The sequence below is a fragment of the Cricetulus griseus genome, chromosome X (genome assembly GCF_003668045.3).
Source record: "Cricetulus griseus strain 17A/GY chromosome X, alternate assembly CriGri-PICRH-1.0, whole genome shotgun sequence".
In the NCBI taxonomy this organism is placed as follows: Eukaryota; Metazoa; Chordata; class Mammalia; order Rodentia; family Cricetidae; genus Cricetulus; species Cricetulus griseus.
The window spans coordinates 94,534,049-94,560,736 of NC_048604.1; the positions used below are offsets into that span (position 1 = coordinate 94,534,049).

At 39.9% G+C, this 26,688-nt stretch overlaps 1 protein-coding gene across 8 annotated transcripts in view; it reads left to right on the forward strand.

Moving 5' to 3' along the window:
* Bclaf3 (BCLAF1 and THRAP3 family member 3) overlaps window positions 1-25,764 on the forward strand; it is a 78,751-nt gene extending 52,987 nt beyond the window's left edge. For 3 of the 8 annotated variants that reach the window (XM_027432603.2, XM_027432608.2, XM_027432609.2), the window contains 2 exons: window positions 4,532-4,557; window positions 5,273-5,409. In XM_027432603.2, the coding sequence (XP_027288404.1) occupies window positions 4,532-4,537 (6 nt within the window). In that variant the 3' untranslated portion in view covers window positions 4,538-4,557; window positions 5,273-5,409. Of the gene's footprint in view, window positions 1-4,531; window positions 4,558-5,272; window positions 6,342-25,698 lie in introns of those variants that run through there. The other 5 variants (XM_027432599.2, XM_027432604.2, XM_027432606.2 and 2 more) reach the window with 2 other exon arrangements.
* The last annotated feature ends 924 nt before the right edge of the window (window positions 25,765-26,688 follow it).

A 26,688-nucleotide genomic window follows, 5' to 3' on the forward strand; every position in this document is an offset into this window, starting at 1 on the left:
TACAGAGTAAGACCCTGTCTCAAAAATAAAAAATAAAAAACTCTTTTGATGGTCCAATTACAGAGGTCCGGGCTTTGGTTCCAGCATCTACAACAACAACTAACAACTAACCTGTAACTCCAGTTGTAGAGGTTCTATCTCCCATCTTCTGGCCTCTGTGGGCACCTCATGCACATGGTACATGGACATACATATAAACAAAATATGCATACACATGAAATGAAAGTAAATATTTTAAAAAATATACAAGTTAACTCTTCAAACACTAAGCAATTTTATATCTTTCCCTATTGCCTTAAATTTGGATTTAATTATGCTTCTGTCATATAACTTAACTTTTAAAATACTTTTTAATATATATTACATTCCTGTTACTATTAGGTATTAATTTTTTTCTGGACTAAATATATAAAGTATCATAAATATACTACAAGTTTTGAGAAGTACTGACAAAGTTTTGCTACAGATGTGTTTATATTTTCAACTAGTTTATATATTCAGATACAAGCTGTGCAATGGTGGTACATGCCTTTAATCCAAGCACTCGAGAGACAGAGGCAGGTGGATCTCTGAGTTCAAGGCCAGCCTGGTCTACAAAGTGAGTTCCAGAACATTCAGGGATACATAGAGAAACCCTGTCTCAAAAAATAAGAACAAAACAAAAACCCAAACAAACCAAAGATACATATTACTTGTAATAGAATAGTAGTGTTCAAGTATCTATGTAATTGTATTTCTTCTTATAAGTATGGAGGAACCTTGTATAATTCTATAAATTGGAATAAAGGGACTTCAGTAATAGTAGTGTTAATTGGTTCATTGGACTCACTCTAAATTATAGACCAAAAATATAACTTACTGATCTATAACCAAAAGTATTTTGAGTGTTCTCTCACTGAAAGCTTGGTTTTGTTGTCTTTTAAATTTTGTTAGGCAAAAGAATTGAAAGATATCTGATATAAAGTGAAACATTATACTATTTATTACTAGTTGTTAAAGTTGGGTTTGTTTATTTATTTAATACAAAGTCTCACTCTATAAACCAGGCTAGCCTGAAATTCACAAGAGATCTGCCTGCCTCTGCTTCCTAAGTGTGGGGATTAAAGGAGTGTGCCATCACTACCTGGCAGAACCAATTTTTTGCTTGCCTTGAGTTAGGGTCTCACTGTATGGTACTGGCTGGTCTATCACTCACTATGCAGATCAAGATCAGGTTTACTTTGAATTCAGAGATCCACCTGCTTCTGCCTCTAGAATATTAGGATTAAAGGCCAGCACACCCCATTATTGGTTCACTTTCTTGACACCATCACAAATAACTCAGAGTGTTCTTTGGAGGTCTCAGCAGGTAATACGAAATAATAGATTCTAGGGGCCTGTAGAGATGGCTCAGTGGCCAGAGTTTTAATCCCCACAACCTCCATAAAGCCAGAAAAAGATGTTATGGATCTGTAACCCCAGCACTTCCACAACAAGGTGGGAAAGCTATGAGATCCTCTGTCTCAGATTGTGGTGTGGTCTTTTGATCTAAGACTCTGTATTGAGACCCTGTCTCAAACAAGGTGAAAAGGAAGAACCAATATCTGAATGTGTCCTTTGACCTTCATATGTGTGCCATGTTATATAGACACCTGAATTTACATGTAATGCATAGGTACATATAGTCATGCATATACACATGAGAAAGAGACTATATTTTATATTTAGAATTTTTGTGTATATATATACACATACACACAAATATACATTTGTAACAATAAGTTTTTAAAAGGTCGTAAATTTGAAAGAGCATGGCAAAAGTAAATGGGAGGGCTTAGAAGGAGAAAAGAAAAGGGAGGAATGATATAATCTCGAAGAAATAGATTCAAGATGAGAATGTGTAGGGTCTGAGGAAACACTGAATGAAGACCCCAGACTCAAATAGTATGTAACAGTAAAGAGTGTTTGTTATACCAAAAGGATGTGGGGTTGTTCACCTGCATAAAATGGTGACAAACCCTGAGAGGAATGTGTATGCTCCTTTTAAGTATAGCTAAGGGGAGATTTAGTTGCAATTAGTCATCTTAAACTTAATTCGTTAAGTAAGCAGTAGTTACATTTGCATATTTTTAATTAGCTGAGGTTTAAGTCTTACCATTTTTGAACACATCTGCACAAGCTTGGACGTGACCCAGAAGGGGGCTGCTGAGTTTGTCCTTAAGAGACTGTGAGGCCGACTTAGGCCCTTTGTTTTCTCAGTCGACTCTGAATGTAAGGGCCTTGTAAACAAATGGCCCTTTGTTGGAAAAGACACCTGTTGTCCTTCTCAGAAAACTGAATCTTAAATTCAGTTGTAAAAGTGGGAGAGTTTAACCCCTTCAAATGTAGAAGGGAGGGAACCAGCCTTACCAAAGTGTAGAATTTTAGAATCAGAGATTTAAAGACCTAGAAATGAATCTGCTCAAACTGTCTGAACCCACACTGCTACTTGGAAAGTCATTGTATACTCTTGAGGGTATATGTGTACTGCAGTTTAAGATTCTAACTTGTGTATGCAAGCCTTCCTTGATGACTTGAGGTGCTCATACAGGTGCTCATTTTTTCCAGTATCAACATTTAAGCACATGGACATTTTTGTATCTTTCCAGTAATTCCCCTATTACTCATTTGTACTAATACCCTAAATACATGAAAGGGTCTATAGTATAGACTCTATACCCTAGTCAGTGTGACATGTCAACAGTTTTCAGCCAGATAGCAGCACGTGATTCTTATGACTTGCTTTTGTTTGGTTATTAATAGTGCATCGTTATTTATGTATCTGCTTCCCTAGAGAGTTTTCTTTCTTTTGTCCTTTTCTTTTTTGAGACAAGGTCTATTTTGCACCCCTGGCTCCAGAAGGTTAGTGAGCAAAAACTGCAGGATGAGAGTTTTCTGGGTTTGATAGTCTACAAAGACAACTCATTATCTAACTGTTCTGATATGTGACTGGTTTGTTACAGTGGAAGGATACACAGCAAAAATCAGCACACAGAGCAAATTTGAGTGGAAACTCCATGCAAATTTGTGAGTCTTTCCCAGTGGAGCTACTCAGGGCATGAAAAATTCCTTCAGCAGTTGGTTATGATAATGTATGTGCAGTGTTGCAAGCCAGAGCTCACTGGAGACTCAGTGCCCAGTGTTGTCACAAAGAGCTTATCATGTGGGCGACACTTAGTGGACACACATCCACATTCTGGGCTCTCAGAAGAAAATAACATAAACCATGTTATTTACACTTTGAGCACTCACCAGTAGTCAGACTCCCCCTGACTACTTCTAAGGATATCAGTATCTCCTGTTATGTCAACTCTTTTCTGAGCTGTCATATTTTCGTAGGGCTTAACTTCTCTAAAGGGAAAGATGTCCGTGGCAGGAATGGTGAGATGTGCACTAAATACTTTCACTGACACTCTTCCTAAAGGAGGTAGATTGTAAGCCGAGGCTTGAAGAAAACCTAGGCACAGAAAGAGCACCTCTGGTCCATGTTTGTCAGTAGCTTTGGGATTAAGGAGAAAGAAGTACACAATATATCAAGGGCTTCAAATTACATGTGATTTATTTCTTATTTGAAATGGTACCTTTGTATGGGGTAAAAAGGGAAGGTAGTGCTTTAGGATAGCCTGATAGCCTTTTGGATAGTAGTGGGGAGCAGGGTCCCAGAGAATTAAGATTTTTAAGAGAATTAAGAATTAAGACACAGTAAAACCAGCAAGGCAACATTTGCAGTGATCCTCTGTTGTCAAGAATACTTAGCGAGGTGGTGGTGCAAGCCTTTAATACAAGCACTCAGGAGGCAGAGATAGGTGGATCTCTGAGTTCGAGTCTAGCCCGTCTACATAGTGAGTTCCCTGATAGCCAGAACTGTTACACAAACCTTGTCTCAAAAAACCAAAAAAAAAAAAAAAAAAGGAAAACCTAGATAAAACCTAGTTCAGTATTACACTTAAAAATATCTTTCAAATAATTGGAGAAGTGGGAGATCAGTTTGAGAGATAAGAAACTATCAAGATGAAAGTAGTTCAAAGAATTACATGCTTTTTTTTTCCTAGACAGGGTTTCTCTGTGTAGCTTTGGAGCCTATCCTGGCACTCGCTCTGTAAACCAGGCTAGCCTGGAACTCACATAGATCCACCTGCCTCTGTCTCCTGAGTACTGGAATTAAAGGCATGCGCCACCAATGCCCATCAAATTGCATGCTTTAATAATAAGATTTTTCAGTTGAAATTTTCTTTAAAATTATTGTACTTAAAATTTTTCACAGTTGTTAGTTGGTGACATTTTATTTCAAGATATAATTGTTTTATATTGTGTAACTAATAAAGGATAAAATACAATGCCATCTACAACTTTTAGATGAATAATATTGAAAATGTATATACATGTGTTTTGAACATTTCATTAAGCAAGATAGATAACAAGATTTTCTTACCAATGTTATTTTTATTTGGAATTAAACATTTCCATTCTAATATGAATGCTAAAAATAAACACACTTTTGCATTTTTTTCAGTTTTAATGTAAGAGCCTAGTTAAAAGGTAAGGATATATTTGAATAAAATTTTATTTTCAGTGTCTTTGAATACATGTCATTCTACCATTTTTTAGTTTTATTATTTGCATGGTTTTATATAAAGTTTGTGGTTGGTAATTTAGTGTTTTTTCATCATACCACAATATAAAACCCACACTTGTTACTTTTATCATAATATTCCTGTTCTTGTGTGTTTTTTCTCTTATATTTGTCGAAACCTTATGTCTTTATGTTGACAATTATCTGAAAGTTTTCCAAAAGCTTTCTTTGTAATTATCAGTAATTACAAAAGTTCATGTAGTTTTGGAATAAGAAGTACTGTGTGATGGAAAGGATAACATGCTAGTTTGCACATGTGTGCCTCTGTTATGTCAGGCTGGGGACTAGAGAGGCAAAGTTTGAGTCTTGAGTTAGGCCAGAATGCTTTCCCTGAAAAACTCTGAAGGAGTACAATGTGTTTTCCCCATTTGCTAAGACCAGTGCTATCCAGTGGGGTTTTTGTCTGACCCATTTATGATTTTTGCTTTTTTTGGTGTGTTCTGTTTAGATGACAACTTCAGGGTTCCATATTCTTTTGTGTGAATTGTGTGGTACAAGTTAGCACTATACAGATTAAGCATTTTGAGAACTGCACTGTGGGCCAAACTCTAGCTCACATGTTGTAACTGACTCTTCTATTGAAGCCCTTTTTTCTCTTGTTCTCTTGTTTTCTCTTGATAGGAACATGCAATATTGCCACAGAAAACCAACCTGCAATTGTTGGAAATGGAACTGACCCTACATGAGGACTTAACTGAGGATCTCGTTTGGTCAGGAATTAGAATTGACACCAAGACACTAATACTGTAACTTTCTTGATAAAATATCTTTATTTTTCAGTAGTGGAATGCTGCAACTTTTTTTACACTTAACAATCCTGTTAATCACAATATTCAATTTCAAAGTTGTATTTAACTACAAGCTCTTTTGCAAAAACACTCAGCAGGATTATTTGGGGGGCATTATTTGTTGATGCATCTTTTTCTGAGTATGGTTTCACTGAGAGAATTTAATCAAGTTTATCTAAACATTTATATGTTGAAAGCTTTGTTCATGTTATAAGAACAAGTATCAGAATTATATAGTGTCTGTACATGAAATAACTTTAAACAGTGGCCTTACAGTAGCAAATTTTATACTGGCTTTTCTTTTTCTGATGACAATTTTGGCTTCTAACTTGAATTTTTCTGAAGTTTCTGAAGATCAAGGCCTATGTACATCATCCATTTCATAATCAAATATAAAAAGCCTAGAGAAGAGGCTGTCTTCTCTATTGGGTCATGGCAAGTGCACTGAATTGTTAGTAATACGTGTCTTGGGTATTCCCATTTGCTCTTTTCTAGTTTCAAATGCTATTGTGGAAAATATGTAAGGATTTTATAATCGCTATTCCATCTTTTTCCCCTCAGGGCAAGCTATTGCATATTATATTTTTAAAGTCTTTTAAAATCTGACAGACAAAATTACATATTTGAACATTGTACTTTACTACTGTGGTATTACACATTTTGCAGACACATCTTACAGAGGGCATATCTTTGGTTCAGTTGATAGGTGTTGCATACCTACTACATGTAAGATAGAATTCATGGGATATTAAATACGGTCCGTAGGTCCAGAAACTTACTTCTTTGTTTTCTTTCCTTCTGCTTAAAAGTACATATACATTCCTAGTCAAATTTTTGTGAAATGTTCATTTGTAAGAAAATAAAATATTGTTGTTCTTTCTGCTTGAAGCTGTTACCTGGCAGTTGGTGAGAACATTCTTTTAATTTTTTCATCAGACTGACAACCCTGGGTAATACCTGTTGATGTTGAATACCGGGAAAAACAAGTGATGTATATTTTTCCGTATTTTCCTTTTTAAGTTTTTATTTAATTTTTTTTCATATAAGGACCACTCTTCCTTAAATGGGTCAGTGATTAGGGAAGTTGGAGCCTTGATTCAGTGATAACTGGATGATGCTTGGATGGCCTGATTTTTTTTTAATGTGTGCCCTTCTAGAAGTCAGGTTTTCTAACTCTCTTATACATGAAACTGAGGGTAAGGGAGAAAATTATGTACGCAGTAGTATGGCAAATTTACATCGTCTCGGTACTTAAAGTAAATCTACCTTAATTTTTTTGAGTCAGGGACCAGGCTACTATGGAACTCAGTATATAGCTGAAGATGACATTGATGACCTCTAGAGTGTTGGGATTACAGGCATGTTGCCACCATTTGTGGTTTTTATAAGGTATAAGGTGTTTCATGCATGTTAGACAAGACTCTGCCAGCTGAACTACATCCTCAGTCCATCAAACTTAATTTTTATTTTATTTTTATGTGTATAGGTGGTTTTGACTGCATGTGTATCGTACAGTGCCCACAGAGGCCAGAAGAGAACATTGTAGCCCCTGGAACTAGAGTTAGAGGTGGTTATGTGATGCCACTGGATTCTGGGAATTGAACCGAGGTCCCCTCATAGAGCAGCTTAAGTGCTGAGCCATCTGTTCAACCCCTAGTTTTAAAATAATTGTTTTTATTTGTTCCAATATTCTAGTAGACAGTTACGAAATTGTAGTAATTAATTATGTGTTTGGCTGATTTGTGTGCATGTGTGAAACAATGAACAAGAAGAAGGATGAGGCACATAGGCCCTGTCTACCGCTGTGGTTTCTGTAGTCTCACAAGGAAAATGGTCATGTACATAGAAATATAGGTGTTTTTATTTATTTATTGTAGCACCAAAGGCAAAGGATAAGATTGTTAATTTAGTATTTAATTTTCAACTGATTCCCAATTTAGGCATATTTGGATAAACTTTTGGCATTGTCTCAAAATCCAAAGAGCATTATCTGGCAAAATAGTATTCAAAAAACATTATTGGTATAAGAGTGATAGCCTATTTTTGGAACCTATTCCCTATGCTGAATGCCTCGCTCAGCCTTGATGCAGGTGTAAGGGGCTTGGTCCTGTATCAACTTGATGTGCCAGATTTCATTGACTCCCCACAAGAGGCTTTACCCTTTCTGGGAAGTAGATGGGGGGAGCAGGAGGAGGGGAGGGAAGGGGAAATGTGGTTGGTATGGAAAATGAATAAAAAAATTAAAAGTCAAAGAAGGAATGATAGTCTAAAAATAAATGCTTATTTATAAAGTACATACTAGGTATAGTGTTTCATACTTGTAATCCCAGCACTTGGGGGTCTGAGACAGGAGGATTGCCCCAAGTTTGAAGTCTGCCTGACTTACATAATGAGTTCAGGCCAGCCTGAGCTACTGTGTGAGATGCTGTCTCAAAAATTCATAAAATATAAAAATAATCCAGGACACATTAAAAAATAAAATAATTTAGAGCATACAGTAGGAACAGGGACCATGTAAGTCTTGTTCATAATCCTCAGCACCCAACATCCTAGTTACAGTAGAAACTCATTAAATATTAACTGAATGAGGATCAGTAAGTAGTTAGTAGGATTTACATATATAATTTTATATGGGAATTTAACAAGACCACTTTCAATCGCCTGAAAAAGTATCTGAATTCTTAAATGCTTAACTGCTTAAGACTTGAGAAGTTTCCTTTTAATTTTGTATGTTTGAGTGCAGGGCTTTGTATGTTATTACACATGAATCTCAGGTGTTGGTCCTTGCCTTCCACCTTGTATGAACAGGGTTTCTTGTTTGCAGCTTCATATGCCAGGCTAGCTGGCCTGCAAGCTTCCAGGTACTCTCCTGTCTCCACCTCCCATCTTGCTGTAGGAATATTTGGTTACAGGCATGTGCTACCTTACATGGTATCTGAACTCAGATCCTCATGCTTGTGTCGCAGGTGCTTTTACTCACAGAGCCGTTGCCCCACCCCAGAAAGGTTTTGCTGAGTCCCATACCATTGCTTCTTCTCATTTCCTCCCACGAGCTAGACTTGTCACTGGTAGGTGTGACAATAGTAAGATCACCCCTGCTATGAAGACTCTCAAACTATTAGAGGAAAAGATGTACAAAGATAAAGAATTTCTAACTAGAGCATTAAATACTGTAACATAGACACAAAAGGCTGAGGGAGAAGTTGGCATTCCTGATTGAACAATTCCTTCAGGTTTCTTTCCTGTTGACTAGGAAGAACCTCTGGCTATTCAGTTGGTGGGTTTTCTGGTTTTAAAAATGGGTGCTAGTTTAAAATGAGTAAAGTGTACCTAGGTACTGCTGTATTACTTCTTTTGTTTTGGTTTTTGAGGCAGACTCTCATTATATAATCCAAGTGCTAAAATCACAGGTGTGTGCCTCTATGTCTGGCTTTTTTATTTTTTTCTATTGAAAATGTATTTACATGAAAATTTTATTATTTTTTTCAAGACAGGGTTTATCTGTGTAACAGCACTGGCTGTCCTGGAACTAGCTCTGTAGACCAGGCTGGCCTTGAACTCACAGAGATCTGCCTGCCTCTGTCTCCAAAGTGCTGGGATTAAAGGTATTTTCCACTACCACCCAGCTCATTAAAACACTTTAAATAGATGCATACCAACCTAAACTTGTTGTAGTTAATGTCTTAAGGCTACATTGCTGTGATGAAATACCATGACCCAAAGCAGTGTGTGTGGGGGGGGAAGGGTTTATTTCATTCAGTTCCATATAGCAGTTTATCGTCAAAAGCTGTGAGGGTAGGAACTTATACTGGAGGCAGGAGCTGATGCAGAGGCCATGGAGGGGTGTTGCTTATTGGCTTGCTCCTCAGTCTGCTTTCCTATAAGAAGGGATGGCATCACCCACCATGGATTGGGCCCTCCCCCATCAACCACTAATTAAGAAAATGCCCTATAGGCTTACCTTCAGTCTGATCTTCAGAAGCATCTTCTCTATTTAGGCTCCCTCTCCGATGACTAGCTTGTGTTTTGTTGACATAAAACTAGCCAGTACAGTATAGTTAATGAACTCCCATTTTTGATGTTTGCTTGATGATGCCTGGGCTGAAACTCAAGGAATCACATTTGCTAGGTAAATGCTTTATCATTGAACTGTGTCTCCATCCCTTGAACACTTTTTTAGAGAAAGGTGGTAATGCATCTAGGTAGGAGCAAACAAAAGTAAAGCTGTCAGACAGTCTCTGTATGAGCTAGCAACAGCCAAGTACATAATATCTAGTAGCCACCAGACAAAGAAGGGAGTAGATGGGAATACAGCTAGGTGTTACATATCAAGATGCATGACTTCAAACCCTTTCACCCAAGTATCACCTAGTAAAGAAACAGGTGGCAAGTCTGGGTAACAGAGAGCATCCAACATGACCAGAGCTGACAGGGTGACCAGGCCATGTGGAGGAAAGTGAAGATAAACCCCCTGTGCTGCCTTTGGGACTCCAGCATAGAGTGACTAGGCATTCCTGAGGTGCTGAAGCAGTTTAGGGAAGTCAAAGCTACAGAAAGAAGGGACACCTTTAGCTGGTCCAGCAATCCTGAATGTAGGGCCCAGAGGAAAGGGAATACCAGGTTCCCCTACAAAGCTCCAGCACAACAGATGGTTGTAAGTTCCGAACCCATGAAGATAGAACCAAGACACTGAAACTGAATCATAGTTGTTGAACAGAAAGTAAATGTTAGAAATTTTGACAAAAACATTCTTGACAAATTGAAGCATGTGGAGGGAAATGGGATGAGTACTACAACCATCCTCTATGCTCTCCTGTTAGGTTAAATCATAAAAATCTAAAGTTGTAATCCGGAAGGCATGAATGTACAGCCCATGGTGGAACACTTGGGTAAGTAACACTTTGGTGGTTTGAATAAGAATGGCCCCATAGGCTCATATATTTGAATGCACAGGCACGGCATTATTTGAGGATTAGGAGGTGTGGCCTTGTTAAAGGAAGTATGTTAATGGGGGTAGTTTTTGAGGTTTCAAAAGCTCATGCCTGCAGTTCCCCCTACCCCCCTTCCATGCCACCAACTACTGTGTGTCAGGATGTAGTTCTCAGCTACTGCTCCAGCACCATGCCTACTGCTATGCTCCCTGCCATGATGGGCATGGACTAAACCTCTGAAACTGTAAGCAATCCCCAATCAAATGCTTTCTATAAGTTGCCTTAGTCATGGCTTCTCTTCACAGCAATAAAACAGTGACTAAGACAGACTCTAATAACCAATACCTTTTTCACAGCTTCTTGACTTTTACACAGTAGTTCTTAGTGTGATACTAATGCCTGACAGCATCCTACATCAGCAGCTTCTACAATTTCTACAATTTCACTTATGATTCTTTTTCTATTGGATATAATTAAAATCATAATATAGTGAGTGATTGCTGCTATTATTACTGGGCATACATATGAATGCAGAGGCTAGAAGCATATTTACTCATTGTTAACACTCTGTAACTGGTGAAATTTGGAGGGTCTGTGGTTTGCTCTTTCACATAACAAAACACCTATCATTGTTATGAAAGTCATTCTCTTAAAGTGGTAAGAACATTTCATCCTACCCTTCACTGAATGTCAGTCACTAGAAACGTGAACAAGCATTACCTTCATTAGGATCTCTGCTTCACTGTAGCCCAATGGGGTTTCATTGCCTGCTCTTCCCCCTCCCACATTATAAGAAATGGTGAATTTTTTATGTAGAGTATTGACATTTTAGTATAAATTATTGACTTGCAAGGTGTAACATAGTTATATACAAGTTAAATAGATGTCACTTTATTTTTAAGGAAGACAAGCTAGTTGTGGTGGCCTCACAGGGTCAGGTTCAAGGTCAAGGACAGCCTGAGCTACACATTGTCTTTTAAAGACAAAACCTTCATCTTTCCCTATTAATAAAATAATCATTAAAGACTTTAGACTCAAAATTGAGTTAAACTTTTACATGTCATTACACCCAAACCTATGCTATCTAATTGTAACATCTAACCTTCAAAGAAATCAGAGATGGTAGCCAAATCCCATTAAGCCAACCCTGACTTGTTTCTTTCTACCATGTCATTTTGTTCATTAGAGCACCTCTCTGGTTTTGGCTGTTGAGGTTTAGAGTCACTTCCTCCCCCTCCCTCCCTATCCCCTCTTCCATCCTCCCACTACCTCCCTCTCCAGTTTTTGGGGCAGGACTTCACATGTTCCAGACCAACCTGGAACTTGCTGGATAGCCATGGCTGATCTTGAACTTTGTTGTATGTGCCTCCACTTCCCAGGTTCTGGGATTACAGGCATGCCTTGGTTCATAATTGCTAATTAGAGTGTTCATTAGATCTTAAGAATTCCATTTCTTGAAATGGTATGAAAATGGAAGAAATATCATAAACCTGCTGCTCAAATAATTGCTATAATATTTTTCTATTTCTCATTAGTCTCTGAGCTTTTTGGGTAGTTGAGATTATACTTAATGTATATTTGGTCTTTGCAGATTGACATAAACATGGATGAAACATGTTTAAATTAGTATGACATTCACTTGCATCTATTATATTGGACAAGGCATAGAATCCCATTTCCAGAAAGCTAAACATTCTTTCAAAGGCCTGAATTATAATGTTAAAATTTAGGAAGTTATTTTTGCTGTACATATTGTTTGATATTTAAAAAAAACAAGTTAAACTTTGCAGGTAATTTTCTTTACCTCTGTGCCCTAAATGTTGGAATTACAGGCATGAGCCACCATTCCTGGTCCTACTGATAAATTTCTAAAGGAAATTATTACCTTGGTTTCTAATCCCTTGTAATAATACTTTATATTTAGTAAAGAAGAAAGTGACTTCAATATTGAGAGGTGATTGCTGGTGACAATTTGTGTGAGATACTGCAAGAAACACAATGTGTTTCACTTAATGGTTTCTTAACAATTGTGGAGGAAAAAGTAGTTGCCAAGATGTTCCCCAGATAATCATGCTATAATCCACAAACCCAGAGAGGCTAAGTAGCAAGGAGGGCACTAGTGTGGGGGGCACATGGATCTCCCTGGGAAGGAGATTAGAACAAATGTTGCAGGTGGACTGGTGGTGGTGGGTGGGGATGGGAATGGGAGGAATCAGGTTGAGAGGTGAGAGTACAAGGAGAGATAATTGGGATTGGAGGGCATGGCGGGAGGTGGGGGGGGCAATGTGGAAACCCTGGTGCAGTGGAAACTACCTGTAATTTAAAAGGGCAACTCTAGTTAAGACTCCTAGTAATGGGGGTTACAGAGCCTATACCGTCCAACTTCTATAACCATACATGGCTTCCAGCAGCGAGACTGGAATACCAACCCAGTCAGAAAACCTTTGACCTACAGTTTGTCCTGCCTGCAAGATGTGCTGGGGTAAAGGTGACACAGAACTTATGGGAGTGGCCAACCAGTGACTGGTCTAACTTGAGGCTCATACCACAAGAGAGAGCCCATGACACTGCCTGGATGGCCAGGAAGAAGCTGGATGGTTCAGACACCCAGGGGAGAACCTAACATGACTGGCAAAAAAATGTCAATGAAATGATTCCTAATGATATTCTCTATACTCATAGATCAGTGTCTTGTCCAGTCATCATCAGAGAGGCTTCCTCTAGAAGCAGATGGGAGCAGGTGCAGAAACCCATAGCTAAACATTAGGTGGAGCCAGGGGAACCCGACAGAAGATGGGGGGGATTGTAGGAGAACAGTAGGAGTGTGGGTGGGGGGTGGTGGTTATCTCTGACTCTTTTGCCTGATCTTGGGAGCCTTTTCCTCTTCCTAGGTTACATCATCCAGCCTTGATCTGAGGGTCTGTGCCTAATCTTATTGTAACTTGTTATACTGTGTTCAGTTGATATCCCTGGGAGGCCTGCTGTTTTCTGAAGGGAAAAGGAAGAAGAGTGGATCTGGGGAAGAGGGGAGGGGCCACTGGGAGAAGTGGAGGGAGAGGTAAACTGTATGATAGAAGAATAAAAACAATGTTCCCCAGAAAAACATAGAATTACCATATGGCTAGGCAACTTATGGGCATACACACACACATTTAAAGAAAACACTAACTCAGATATCTTTGTGTCAGTGTTCTTTGTAGCATTAGTCAGAAGAGCAAAAAGGTATAAACCAAGTGCCATTGACAAAGAATAGCTAAAGAAAGTGTGTATCTGAACAATGGAACCTCAGCTATAACATAGAGTGATACACAGAACTAACAAAGACTGTGACAGCGTGTACAAAACCTGCACAGATTGAAACCAAACAAAAATTCCAGGACTAAGAACAGGAAATGGACCCAAAGTCCCACCACTAACGAAGAAGCTATTTGTAATTGATGCCTGTTCCAAAAGGTAAAATAAGTTTTCAACAGTGGACATTTCATGCCCCATCTGTGCTCCAGGGCTGACTCTGTGCCCATGTGTCAAATGGGCTTTGTGGATTTTTTGTGTATTTTTGTTTGGGTGAGTGAGCTTGCTTGCCTTACTGATTTTAGTTTATCTGTGTTGATTTTCATTTTTTGTTAATATTTCGCTCTCTGAAAGATTGAGAAAGAACATGAGGATGGGTAAGTGGAGAGGATCTGGAAGGAGTTGGGAGATGGGAAAGAATATGATCAAAACATATTATATGAAAATATTATTTAAAACATTTTTTAAAAAAAGTGTTGGGTAGTGGTGGTGCATGCCTTTAATCCTAGCACTCAGGAGGTAGAGGCAGGCAGATCACTTTGAGTTTGATGTCAGCCTGGTCTAGAGTTGATTTCCAGGAAAACCTTGTCTTGCAAAACCAAAAGAAGTAAGTTTTAACTTTGAACTCTACATATTCCATTTTTTTCAGGTAAAAGGTTTTATCCAGGGGCTGGAGAGATGATTCAGTGGTTAAGAGCACTTGCTGTTCTTCCAGAGAGCCAAGATTCAGGTTCCAACGTCTCCATCAGGCAGTTCACAGTTGCCTGTAACTACAGCTCCATGGGATCTGACACCTTCTGGTTTCTTCAGGCACCCACTAAGACACATTAAAAATAACTATTTAAAAACTTCCATCAGCTGGGTGTTGGTGGCGCATGCCTTTAATCCCAGCACTCGGGAGGCAGAGGCAGGCGGATCTCTGTGAGTTTAAGGCCAGCCTGGTCTCCAGAGCAAGTGCCAGGACAGGCTCCAAAACTACACACAGAAACCCTATCTTGTAAAAACAAAAACAAAAAGCCTTCCATCTAAATGTCTTACTACCCTTCTTATTCTGAAACTAACAACTCCAAAAGTGTTCTTGCTGTAATCATAATCTCAATTATAGCTGCCTAATTCATATAGGGTCTCAGAATCTAGGCAGTCTTATCAGATTTTGTGGGGGTTTTTTTCTTTAAATCTATTTCTGGGGATTCCCTGGCAGTCTAGCCTGTTTGGTGAGTTCCATGCCAGTGAAAGAGTCTCAGAAAACAAGGTGGATGGCTCCCTAGTAATCATCCCCAAGTTTCACCTCTGACCTACACCCGCACACACACACACACACACACACACACACACACACACACACACACACACACACACACACACACACACACACACACACACACACACACACACGGGACACGGGGCTGTGGGGGGGAGACGGGGAGAGAGAACACCAGGTAAATAGGCACAATTGCAGTGCATGTGTTTTCAGTACTGGGCAATGGTATGAACACTTACAGATACAGACTCATTTCATCGTAATATAGACCTATTCAATATAAATAGTCTTGTCCTCATTTAATAGCTGATGAAGCCAAGACACAGAGGAGGAGAGTAACTTGTCCATCTTCACCAGTTACAAGCCAGGAATCAGAACCAGTCAGATAGTTTTGCTTCATTTTGGGAGGAAAGACTGTTGTGTAGCTCAGGCTGGCCCTGAACTTGTTTATCATATCTCTACCTCTCAAACTGCTAGGATATAGGCATACACCACCACGTCTGACTGAAGCAATAGATTTTTTTGTCATACTGGAGACTGACCTGGGACCACATATATGATAGCAAGTATTCTACCACTGAGCTATAGCCCCAGTCCCTGGAATTAATACTTTAAAGTCAGGTGGGTTGGACAGATAGCTCAGTGGTTGAAAGCACTGACCCAGAGGAACTGGGTTCAATTCCTAGACCCAGACGGTGGCTCATAATTCTAAGTCTAGTCTCAGGGGATCCAGCTCCCTCTTCTGGCTTCTCTGGTCACTAGGCACACACATGGTGCATAGACACTGATGATAAAAGCAAAACATCCATGCACGAAATTAATTTTTAAAAATTTAAAAGTTAGGTTTATTGTGTTAAATGATATTTACCTTTTACATTGTACACTAAAATGAGTTTGATCAATATAGACCTGAATGTAACCACTGATACAATCAAAATAGAGAGTATCACCTGCAAAAGTTCCTTTGTGCTTCTTAGTGGGTTCTATACTCTCTTCACCTTCAGCCCCTTTCAAATAACACTTTTTAAATATTTTTATCAGTTTTGAGTCACATATTATGAATATGAATGGGGTTCATTGTAATGTATCAATCCATACATATGTATTGGTCAAACCCAACCTCTTTTCCCCCTCCACAGAGACACCCTTTTCAAGCTCTGTTAAATAATTCTACATTTAGTTTGACTTTATTTTTTCTTTTTGGGTTTTCGAGACATGGTTCTTTGTATAACAGCCCTGGCTGTCCTGGAACTCACACTGTAAACCAGACTAGCCTCAAACTCACAGAGAGCTACCTGTCCCTGATTTCCAAGTGCTTGGATTAAAGGCATGCACCACCACTACTCGGCTACTTTTTTAGTTTTAACAGAAAAAAAAAAAAACCAACACTTGGCTTTTCTGTGTCAGTCTTGTGACATGTAATATGATGTCCTCCAGTTCAGTTTCTGCAAACATACTATTTTTGTGACTAAACAATGCCCACTTTCTGTGCATATATATGCTATATTTTCATGTATGGGCTCTGGGTCTGTGTGTGTGTGTGTGTGTGTGTGTGTGTGTGTGTGTGTGTGTGTGTGTATTCATGTGGGTGCATGTGTATGCCTGTTGTGATGGCAAGAGATTGACATCATTTGTCTTCCTTAATTGCTCTTACCTTTAATTGCTAGGACAGGGCTTCTCACTGAAACTAGAACTCACTGATTGGATGGACCGACTAACCAGTGTACTTCAGGGACATGCCTGTCTCCATCTCTCCAGCACTGGAATTACAGGCACAAGTCACCAGAGCTGGCTTTTATGTGGGTGCTGGAGATTCAAACTCAGGTCTTCGTGCATGTCTTACTGACTGACCTTTGTCTTATTTATCTACTCTCCTTCCTGTAATTTAAATCTCTCTCTCTCTCTCTCTCTCTCTCTCTCTCTCTCTCTCTCTCTCTCTCTCTCTCTCTCTCTCTCTGTGTGTGTGTGTGTGTGTGTGTGTGTGTGTGTGTGTGTGTGTGTGTGTGTGTGTGCGCACGCGCGCGTGTGTATGTGTCCAGACCTGTGTGTGTAGAGGTTAGAGGATTTAGAGGATAACTTTCAGAAGTCTACTATCTCCTTCAGAGGATCCAATGATAGAATTCAGGTCTTCGGGCTTGGAAGGCAAGCACTTTTATCTGCTGAGCCACCTCACTGGCCCTCTATAACAACTCTCAAAGGGCATTTAGATTGGTTCCATACCATAACACTATCAGCAGTATCCCAATTAATGCAAGTGTGCAGCTATCTCTTTGGCTTGCAGACTTCATTTCCTTTGCATCTATTCCTAGAAGCAGTGTTTTTAATTTTCTGAGGATACTCCATACTGGCTGGATTAATTTACATTCCTACCAACAATGTCAAAGAGTTCCTTATTGACACCCTTGCCAGCATTATCTCTGTAATAGCCACCATGGCTAGGATTACATGCTCTTTGTTGTAGTTTAAATCTGCATAGTTCCCTGAAAGCTAATGGTATTGAGCGCTTTTCATATTTTTGTGTGAAATGTCTTTTCAGATGGTATGTCCAGTTTGGGGGGTGGCTATTGTGACTGACCTCAGACTCCTTCATGCTAAGCAGGTGATCTACCATTGAGCTACATCTCTGGCTTAGGTTTATTTCGTGTCTTATCCTTTCATTACTTAACAATGTGCTTTCTCCCCCCTTTTTCTGTTTTTGTTTGTTGAGACAGTGTCTCACTATGTATCCCTGGCTGTCCTGAAATTCATAGAGATCTACCTGCCTCTGCCTCCCAAGTGCTAGGATGAAAGGTGTGTGCACACCTGGGTAACAATATGTTTCTATACCCATAGTTCTGCATTTTCTGGAATGTCATATACATAGGCTTATACAGCACATGGGCAGTATTATCTGGCATCTTAAGATTGGCTTTTTAAGATTCATCCATGTACCTTAAATTTCATTCTTTGGTTATGTAAGTACTTGTTTATTATTGTGAATACTTACTAAACACAATAACAACATGCCAGGTGACAGTGGCATATGCCATCATTCAGGAGGCAGAGACAGGCAGATCTCTGTGAGTTGGAGGTCAGCCTGGTCTACAGAACTAGATTGAGGACAGCCAAGGCTACACAGAGAAACCCTGTCTTGGAAAAAAAGAAAAAAAAAACTTGTGTGAATCTCACAATTTTTCGTCATTAAAGAGTCCCTCCCCTCACTGCTCCAAATCCATTCTTTGTTAGTTCTAAGCAGTATTTTATTGTCTGGATATACCATCATTTAGTGTCTCCTCACTACTTGATAAGCATATGTTGCTTCCATGTTTTGGCAATCACTAACAAACTAAATCTTTACTTGAGCCTAAATTTATTTCATGCAAGTAAATTTCCAGGGGTAGGATTGTCAGGTCATGTGATCATATTGACAGCTCTGTAATAAAATACCAAGCTATTTTCCTGAGTATCTTCAGCATTTTATACTTTCACCAACAATGCATGAGAGTTCTGGTTACTCCACTTCACCATCAGCTTCACATCTGTTTTGTAACCAATCTGACAGGAGTATTTTTCCTAGAGGAATGATAGTGCACATTTTCTGTGTGCTCATTTCCCTGTTCAACCACCCTCCCAGCAGAATGGATCAAGCGACTTGACACCTATCCCAATATGCCATATGGCTTATTTATCTTTTGCCATTTGTGTGTGTGTGTGTGTGTGTGTGTGTGTGTGTGTGTGTGTGTTGTGATGGGTGCCTTGGAGTAGGCACAACAGAACACACCCAGACACTATGTTCTTATCCTGGAGGGATAAGTAGGGATGAGGGACTGCCTCTGGTTTGGGCAAAGACAGCAGTAGGTGTCTCTTCAGGAGTTAGTTGTTTGTTTGTTTGTTTGTTTTTTGAGACAGAGTTTCTCTGTGTAACAGCCCTAGCAGTCCTGACACTCTGTAGACCAGGCTGGGCTTGAACTCAGAGATCTGCCTGCCTCTGCCTCCTGAGTTCTGGGATTAAGGGTGTGTGCCACCACTGCCTGGCTAGCAGGAGTAGAGTTTAAGGAGAAAAAGAGAAGTCTGTGCTAGGGTGACTTGGTAAGCCCTGATTGGACATGTTAGTCAGTGTAGCCAAATAATGCATTTTGATAGCTGGACCTTGGTGTTTTGGTTAGGTATATGTGGCCAAATAAGGGAATAGACCTTGGAGATTAGCTTTAGGAATGTAATCTAATGGTTTAGTAATGGAGAGGGAAGGGTAGAGGGCAAGACCTGTTGGTGTCATGTTTGTAATCTTTGGGCCTCTTAGAGAGCCTTTTATGTTGCACATGCGAGTATAGATGTTTGTGTATATGTATGGCTGCACATGTGTGCATTCTTGTGGAGGCCTGAGGTTGATGTTAGGAACCACTCTTGATTACCCACTCTATTTATGTAGCAATTAAAAAATCGATTCTGTCTTTTTTTTTTCTTTGATTTATATGTTTGAGTGTTTTGCCTGGATGAATGCATGTGTACCACATGGCTGACTGGTGCCCACACAGGACAGAAGAAGGCATCAGATCCCCTGGAATTGGAGTTACAGATGGTTGTCTCCATGTAGGTGCTAGGAATAAAACTCAGATCCTCAGCAAGAGCAGTACATGATGACTCTCCAGTTCTCAAGGCAAGGTTTTTCAATAAAACCTAGAGTTTGTTAATATGGCTATTCTTGCTAACCAGATTGCTTTGGGGATCCCCCATTTCCACCGTCTGAGGTCAGAATAGAGGTTTTTAAGGATCTGAACTTAGGTCTTAGGCTTGCACAACAAATATTTTAACCATTGAGCCATCACCCCCATACTCATGCTTTCATATCAATGCACATGTTTGCCCAGTGTCATCTCAAGTGCCCTGTGCCATTTGCCCTGTTGAATGCCTAATTCCTGACCCTCTGATCTCACTGAATCAGTTGTCTCAGTATACGTAAATATACCTCTGTTGAAGATCCCACTCACTAACTAGGAACCACAGTTGATCTATTTCATCATCTATTTTTGATACAATTCATAACAGTAGAAAAATTACAGTTAGGAAGTAGGTACGAAAATAGTTTTATGGTTGGGGGTCACCACGACATGAGGAACAGTATTAAAGTGTTGCAGTATTAGGAAGGCTGAGAACCATAGTCTTAGGTGATCTACTTTTTTATTTTTAAAACAATCTTATTTTACATATACCACTCCCAGTTCCCTCTCCTTCCTGTCTTCCCACTCCCCCACCATCTCCCCATCCCACCCCCATCCACTCCTCAGGGAGGGTGAGACCTCCCATGGGAGATCATCAAAGTTTGTCACATCATTTGGGACAGGACCTAGGCCCTCCTCCATGTATCTAAGCTGAGAGAGTATCCCTCCATAGGGAGTGGGCTCAAAAAAGCCAGTTCATATACTGGGATAAATACTGGTCACACTGCTAGCGGCCCCATAGACTGCCCAAGTCACCCAGCTGACACCCACATTCAGGGATCCTGGTTCAGTCTCATGCTGGTTTTTACAGCTGTCAGTCTAGGGTCTGTGAGTTCCCACTTGCTCAGGTCAGCTGATTCTGTGGGTTTCCCTGCATGGTCTTGACCCATTTGCTTATCACTCATCCCTCTCTACAACTGGACTCCAGGAGTTTGGCCCAGTGCTTAGCTGTGGATAGGTGATCTACTTTTAAATAGAAAAACCAGAAAATGTTTTACAAGATGCATGGCTCACATACATAATCTCCAGGAAGCTCAAGGATAGCCTGAGCTAACATAGCAAAACCTGATCTCAAAATTAAAAGGGGGGGCGAAATGTTTCCCCCAGCTCTTAGTTTTAGAGGTTCCAGTATAGTTCATCCCAATATATTCATGTCCATTTTGGTCCAGGTTTGTTGTGTTGGGTCCATGTGGTCTCCTAAAACGCTTACACCAAAGGACAAGGAGCATGGCCTGGCTGTGGTGGCCCATGCCTTTAATCCTAGCATGTGTGGGGCAGAGGCAGGTTGATTGAAGCCAGCCTGGTGTACAAAGCAAATTCTAGTACAGACAAGGCTACGAAGAGAAACCCTGTCTCGAAAAACCGATAGGTCAATGGGGGGGGGGCAGAGAGAAAAGGAAGAAACCAGGGTCCTACTAGCCCCTTCTATGTTACACTCCAAAACATCTTAAAGACCTCTCTTTAGACCCCAGTTAAAGCTTCCACCTCTTCCTAAGAGCATCTCCTTGATACACAGAAACCTTTGGGGGCATTAAAATGCAAACTACAGCTGGGCAGTGGTGGCACACACCTTTAATCTCAGGCAGAGACAGTCAGATCTCTGTGAGTACAGGCCATCCTGGTCTACAAAGCTACACAAAGAAACCCTGTCTCAAAAAAACAAAACAAAAAAATCAAACTCCAACATCAGAGGAATCAGGAGTCTGAGGTAGGCAAAGGAATGAATACTGCCATGGCACCCAGTTTTTCCAGGGGTTTTAATCGTCAGAACTGAAATCATGATGCTTGCAGAGCAAGCACCGTATCAGTTGAAACATCTCTACAGCCCTCAATTGGAGAACCTTTTATCTAAAAAATATTAGAATAATGTCATGGCTTCAAGAGTGCTTGTCAGGTATCCAAACATTTTGTGTTTTAATTTTAGTTTTCACTATCCAACTCTCTGAAAGCAGGTTTTGGGGATTTCTTTTTTTCATACAGGGTTTATATGTGAAAATAGTTTTTGTCCTAGAAAAAAAATGTTAGCATGCATCTCACCAAGTGGACTGGGATAACTTCTAAGTCCTCCAACTGCATCAACAATTGGCTCTCCTGCTCATGTTTTGACTGGTAGTCTTCTAGAGCTTTCTTGCTCCACCTAATGGACAAAAAAGGAACTGTCTGCCTTTTTTGAATGCCTCCTAGCAACCAGAGGACATTTGCGCCCCCCCCCCCCTTTATTGGATTATTTAGTTGCCTGGGTTCTTTATATATCTGGATGTTAAACCTTCTGTCAGATAAATAGCTGTCAAAGATTTTCTCACATTTTGTAGGTTTCTTATCAATCTGTTTATTGTTTCATTTGACATGCAAAGCCTTTTAATTTCACATAATCCTGTTTGTCAATCTTTGTATTTCCTGTGCTTTTTGAGTCCTATCAAGGAAATCATTACCTACATCAAAATCTTAAAATGCTTCCCCCTGATAGTTTTGGAGTTTCTGGTTTTACTTTAAGGTGCTTAATCCATTTTCATTTCTGCCCAAGGTGGGAGACGGGAAAGATTCAAACATCTGTGTGTGGTTATCCTGTGTTCCCATCATCTTTTGTGGAATAGGCTACTTTTCTCTAATGTCTATTTTTGGTAGCTTTGTTGAAAATCAATTGACAGTGAATGGCATGAATTTATTTTTGTGGCCCCCTATTCTATACCCAGGATCCTGTGTCTGGTTGATTATTTTTATTTCTTTCTTTTGGGGTTTTGTTTTGAGACAGAGTCTCACACTGTGGTCCTTACTGTTCTGGAACTCAATATGTAGAGACCAGGCTAGCCTCAAAGTTAGAGATCTGCCTGCTCCTTCCTCTCAAGTGCTAGGATAATAGGCATACACCACCTTGCCTGGCCCTTTTTTTTTATTATTGTAGAGGTCTTTTACTTCCTTAGTTAAATTTATTCCTATGTATTTTGTTTCTCGTGACTGTTATGAATAGGATTGCATTTGTGATTTCATGTGTATATGGAGTGCTTTGTGTGTTAATACATGTTCATATGTGGGAATGCACATGCATACATCTAAATTGGTTGTCTTCTTCTGTTTTTGCATATTATTTTTAATTCAATTTTATTTATTATCACTGTATGTGTATTATGTGGGGGTACACTCTTGTGCTAATGTGCATATGTAGAGGCTAGAGCACAACTTTGGAGTCAGTTCTCCTTTCACATTTACATACATTCTGGGGATCAAACTCAAGTCATCAGGTTGTGGGACAAGTGCCTTTATCTGCTAAGATATTTCACTGGTCTGCATTCATGACTTTTTATTTTAAAATTCATTATCGGTGTATAGAAAAGGTACAGATATGTATATTAATCTTATATCCTGCTACTTTGATGAATTCATTTATCAGTTCTAATTCTTTTTGTGTGGAGTCTTTAGGTTTTTCTCTCTATGCCTTCAAGTCATCAGCAAGGTGTTAATTTAACTTCACCTTTGAAAAATCATATTTTATGTGTATGTCTGTGCAACACATGCATGCAATAATGATGGAGGCCAGAAAAGTGCAAACAAACCCTCAAAACAACCACCACCACCAAAAACAATAACAACGTCCTCCCCATAAAAAAAAAGAAAAGCAAACTGAGCAAGTCACAAGGAGCAAGCCAGTAAGCTCATCTGTGATTTATGCTTCAGTTTCTGCCCTGAGTTTCCTTCATTATGGATTATAATCTGGATACCCTTTCCCCCAAATCGCTTTTGGTCATTTTAAAGATTTATTTATCTTTATTTTGATGTGTAGGGGTGTTTTGCCTGTGTACCACAAGCATGCCTGGTAGCCATAGAGGTCAGAAGACAGTGTTGAATCCCCTGGAACTGGAGTTACAGCTGGTTGTGAACTGGCATGTGGTTCTAGGAATCAAACTGAGTCCTCTCCTAGAGCAGCCAGTGCACTTAGCCATCTCAACACTGAACCATCTCACCAGCCCCTAGTCACGATGTTTATCACAGCAAGAAACAAAGTAAAACAGCCCACTTTCCTGAATGACTCAATTGCTGGGTGACATGAAATCCTATCACAAAAGAAGAAGAAAAGGGAACCATTTAAGTTTCCTAAGTATCAGTCTCCTATTGCTGCTAGAATAAAATAGCATCAACAGTGGCTAAAATAACACCAATTTATTTGTATGCAGTCCTAGAACTCAGAATGAAACAGGCATGTAGAAGCTGTTTTTGCTAAAAGCATTGATTCCACGCTTGTACCAGAAAGGTAACCACAGCAGGACCTAAGCTGGCACCTCCCACTTCGTTTTGTGTCCATTTTGACTCCTTTGCTTTGACTGAAAGCACAGACTAAACTCATTGCCTTTAACCTGTCTTCTGGAGTCACCTTGGAATCTCAGACACCAGAACCCTATTTTTATGATGTCATCGGTGTAGCTTCCCTGTCGTACGTCAAGGACACAGTCTCACAGCAGACTTCTGGTCCTCTGACTCTTGAATTTTTTTCTGCTTCCTCCTCTACAATGTTCCCTGCGTCTTAGCTGTAGGGAGTGTGTTGTAGGTTTACCAGTGGGTCTGGACACCTCATAGACAGTTGTTCTCTGCATTTGAGTAGTTGTGTATCTCTGTGATGGTCTCTCTCTGCTGCAAAAAGAAGCTTCTTTGATGAGGGGTGAGAGATACACTTTTCTGTGGTCATAGGATAAATACTTAGAATACAGTGAAAAAATTATAGTCTCTTATATGTAAACACAAGTAGCCTTGGACACCATTTGGAGGATGTTCTTAGCATAGACCAGAGTCCAGAAGGCACCGCTGAAATGTCCAGGTTCTTGTGTTTCAGAACAAAGAATTTGAGTAGGGATGCATGCATAGTAGTATAAATAGTGTCTATTAAGAGTACTTTCTGAAGCTGGGCGTTGGTGGTGCACGCCTTTAATCTCAGCACTCAGGAGGCAGCAGAGGCAGGCGGATCTCTGTGAGTTCGAGGCCAGCCTGGTCTCCAGAGGGAGAGCCAGGATAGGCTCCAAAGCAACACAGAGAAACCCTGTCTCAAAAAACCAAAAAAAAGTACTTTCTGAAGGTGGAAGTGTGCTGGAGATTTGGGAAAGGTTGGAAGCACAAAGGCTTGGGGCTGGAGAGTCACGACCCTTTTTGGGTCATTACATACTACCAGCCTTTTGCATTTGTGGGTTGTGACTTTTCCTGCATATGCTCTGTCCTTTACATGTAGTCTTGGCTTAGGAGTTTCCAGTCTTTCTCCTCTGTCATTGGTTTCTTTCATATGTTAATCATCTTTAGAATTAATTTTGTAGTACCAGAGAGCTGCTGGATGGCTCACAACCTCCTGTAACTCCAGCTCCAGGGGATCTGACCTCCTCTTCTACCCTCTGCAGGCACTTCACCTGCACTCTGGCAAACCTCCCTCATACATGAGACGAAATTTTAAATTAGCTCTATGGAGGGGGGAGTGTGTGTGAGTGCAGGTGCAAATGTGCACAGGCCACACCATGTGTGTGAAGGTCACAGGGCAACTGGGGGGTGGGGAGATGATTCTCCCCTTCTACCTTGTCGAGGCAGGCTTTCTCTGTTGCTGTGCTGTGTGAGCTCTGGGCAATTCTCATGTTTCTGCTTCCAATCTCTCTATAGAAGTGCCAGGATTCCATATGTGTGTCACCACATCCAGCTTTTTATGTGAGTTCCTGGGGTGGAATTCGGGTCATCAAGCTTGTGCAAGAAGTGCATTTTCCCCACTAAGCCATCTCCATGGGGCTTTATTTTGTCTTCAATAAACTATTCTCGAACTCAGCATGCTTCAATTCACCCTTTAGGTTTGCACTAACATTAGAAAGTTTCGTGGATTAGGTGGGCACCTTTGGGGCATACTTTCTTTTTCAAATTTGCTAAAGCTTGTTAATACCAGGTTGCAAATACACAACTAAATCAGTCCTCCCTCCTAGAGCTTCCCATTTTGTTCAAACAAATTGCCCTCTGGATTAGGCACACAGTGTCAGCCAGGGATTCTTTTTTTGTCTTACTACTGCCTCATGTGATATCCATTGTGTCCTAGGTCTAATATATTTTGCTTTATTTTATTTAGGGTTCTAAGTTGAAGATCACTTACTCTCAGAGTTTTCAAGACGTCTGTTAACTTCTAATTTCAAGAGGCATAATTGAGAAGACCAATGTCATTCTGATTTCCAATCCTTTGTTATGAAGCTTGCTTTTTTTTTTTGCCTTGAAGTTTTTTCAGTATCTGCCACTGATGTTCTGAATATTATTGTACTATATTTTGACTGTGATATATTTGAACATTTATAATAAGCTGCACTGACTACTTCCCATATTGCTCACCCATTGTCCTAGACTCTTGGCTGCTTCTTCCCACGTAGAGATACTTGCCCTTCCATTTATGGATATTTTCTTGAATAAAAATTATCTCCAATTCTTTACTTTTGGGGGGCTGCCTATGATTTGGACATTGGATCATCTTAAATGGTCCTCTATATTTCCTATCCTTTCCATTCTATTTTCCATTTCATCGTCTTTTTATTCTGTCTCCTGGGGAATTTCTTTGCCTTGATACGATCATATTTATATATAATATTTTATTGATTCTTTGAGAATTTCATATACACAATGCAATATGACCATAATTTTATTACATTTAAAAATTTTAGTCTCAAGCAAGGTAAAAAGGTGAAGGCTGACCCTCTGAGTTCCACATGCATGCACACACACACACACACACACACACACACACACACATCCTTATACACCAGAGAGACAGAGACAGAAGGAAAACATTGTTTCTGAGACAACTTAGCCTGGTAACCTTTGGGAGTGGTTGTCTTTTCTGAGTTAAAAGACAATGTGAGTGCCTGAGATAGGTAAGTGTGCAGGTGTTATGCCAAGAGCATTTGATGTGCATCCGAATCACAAATGCATTCAGATCTCATGCCAAGCAAAATATCTACGAGGATGCATCAATATTCTGCGTTAAGACCATTAAGTAGGAACTCTCAACCATGACAAAACAAATAGGCTGTTTAGTCAGATTTCAAACAATTCCATCATTTCTAATCCAATC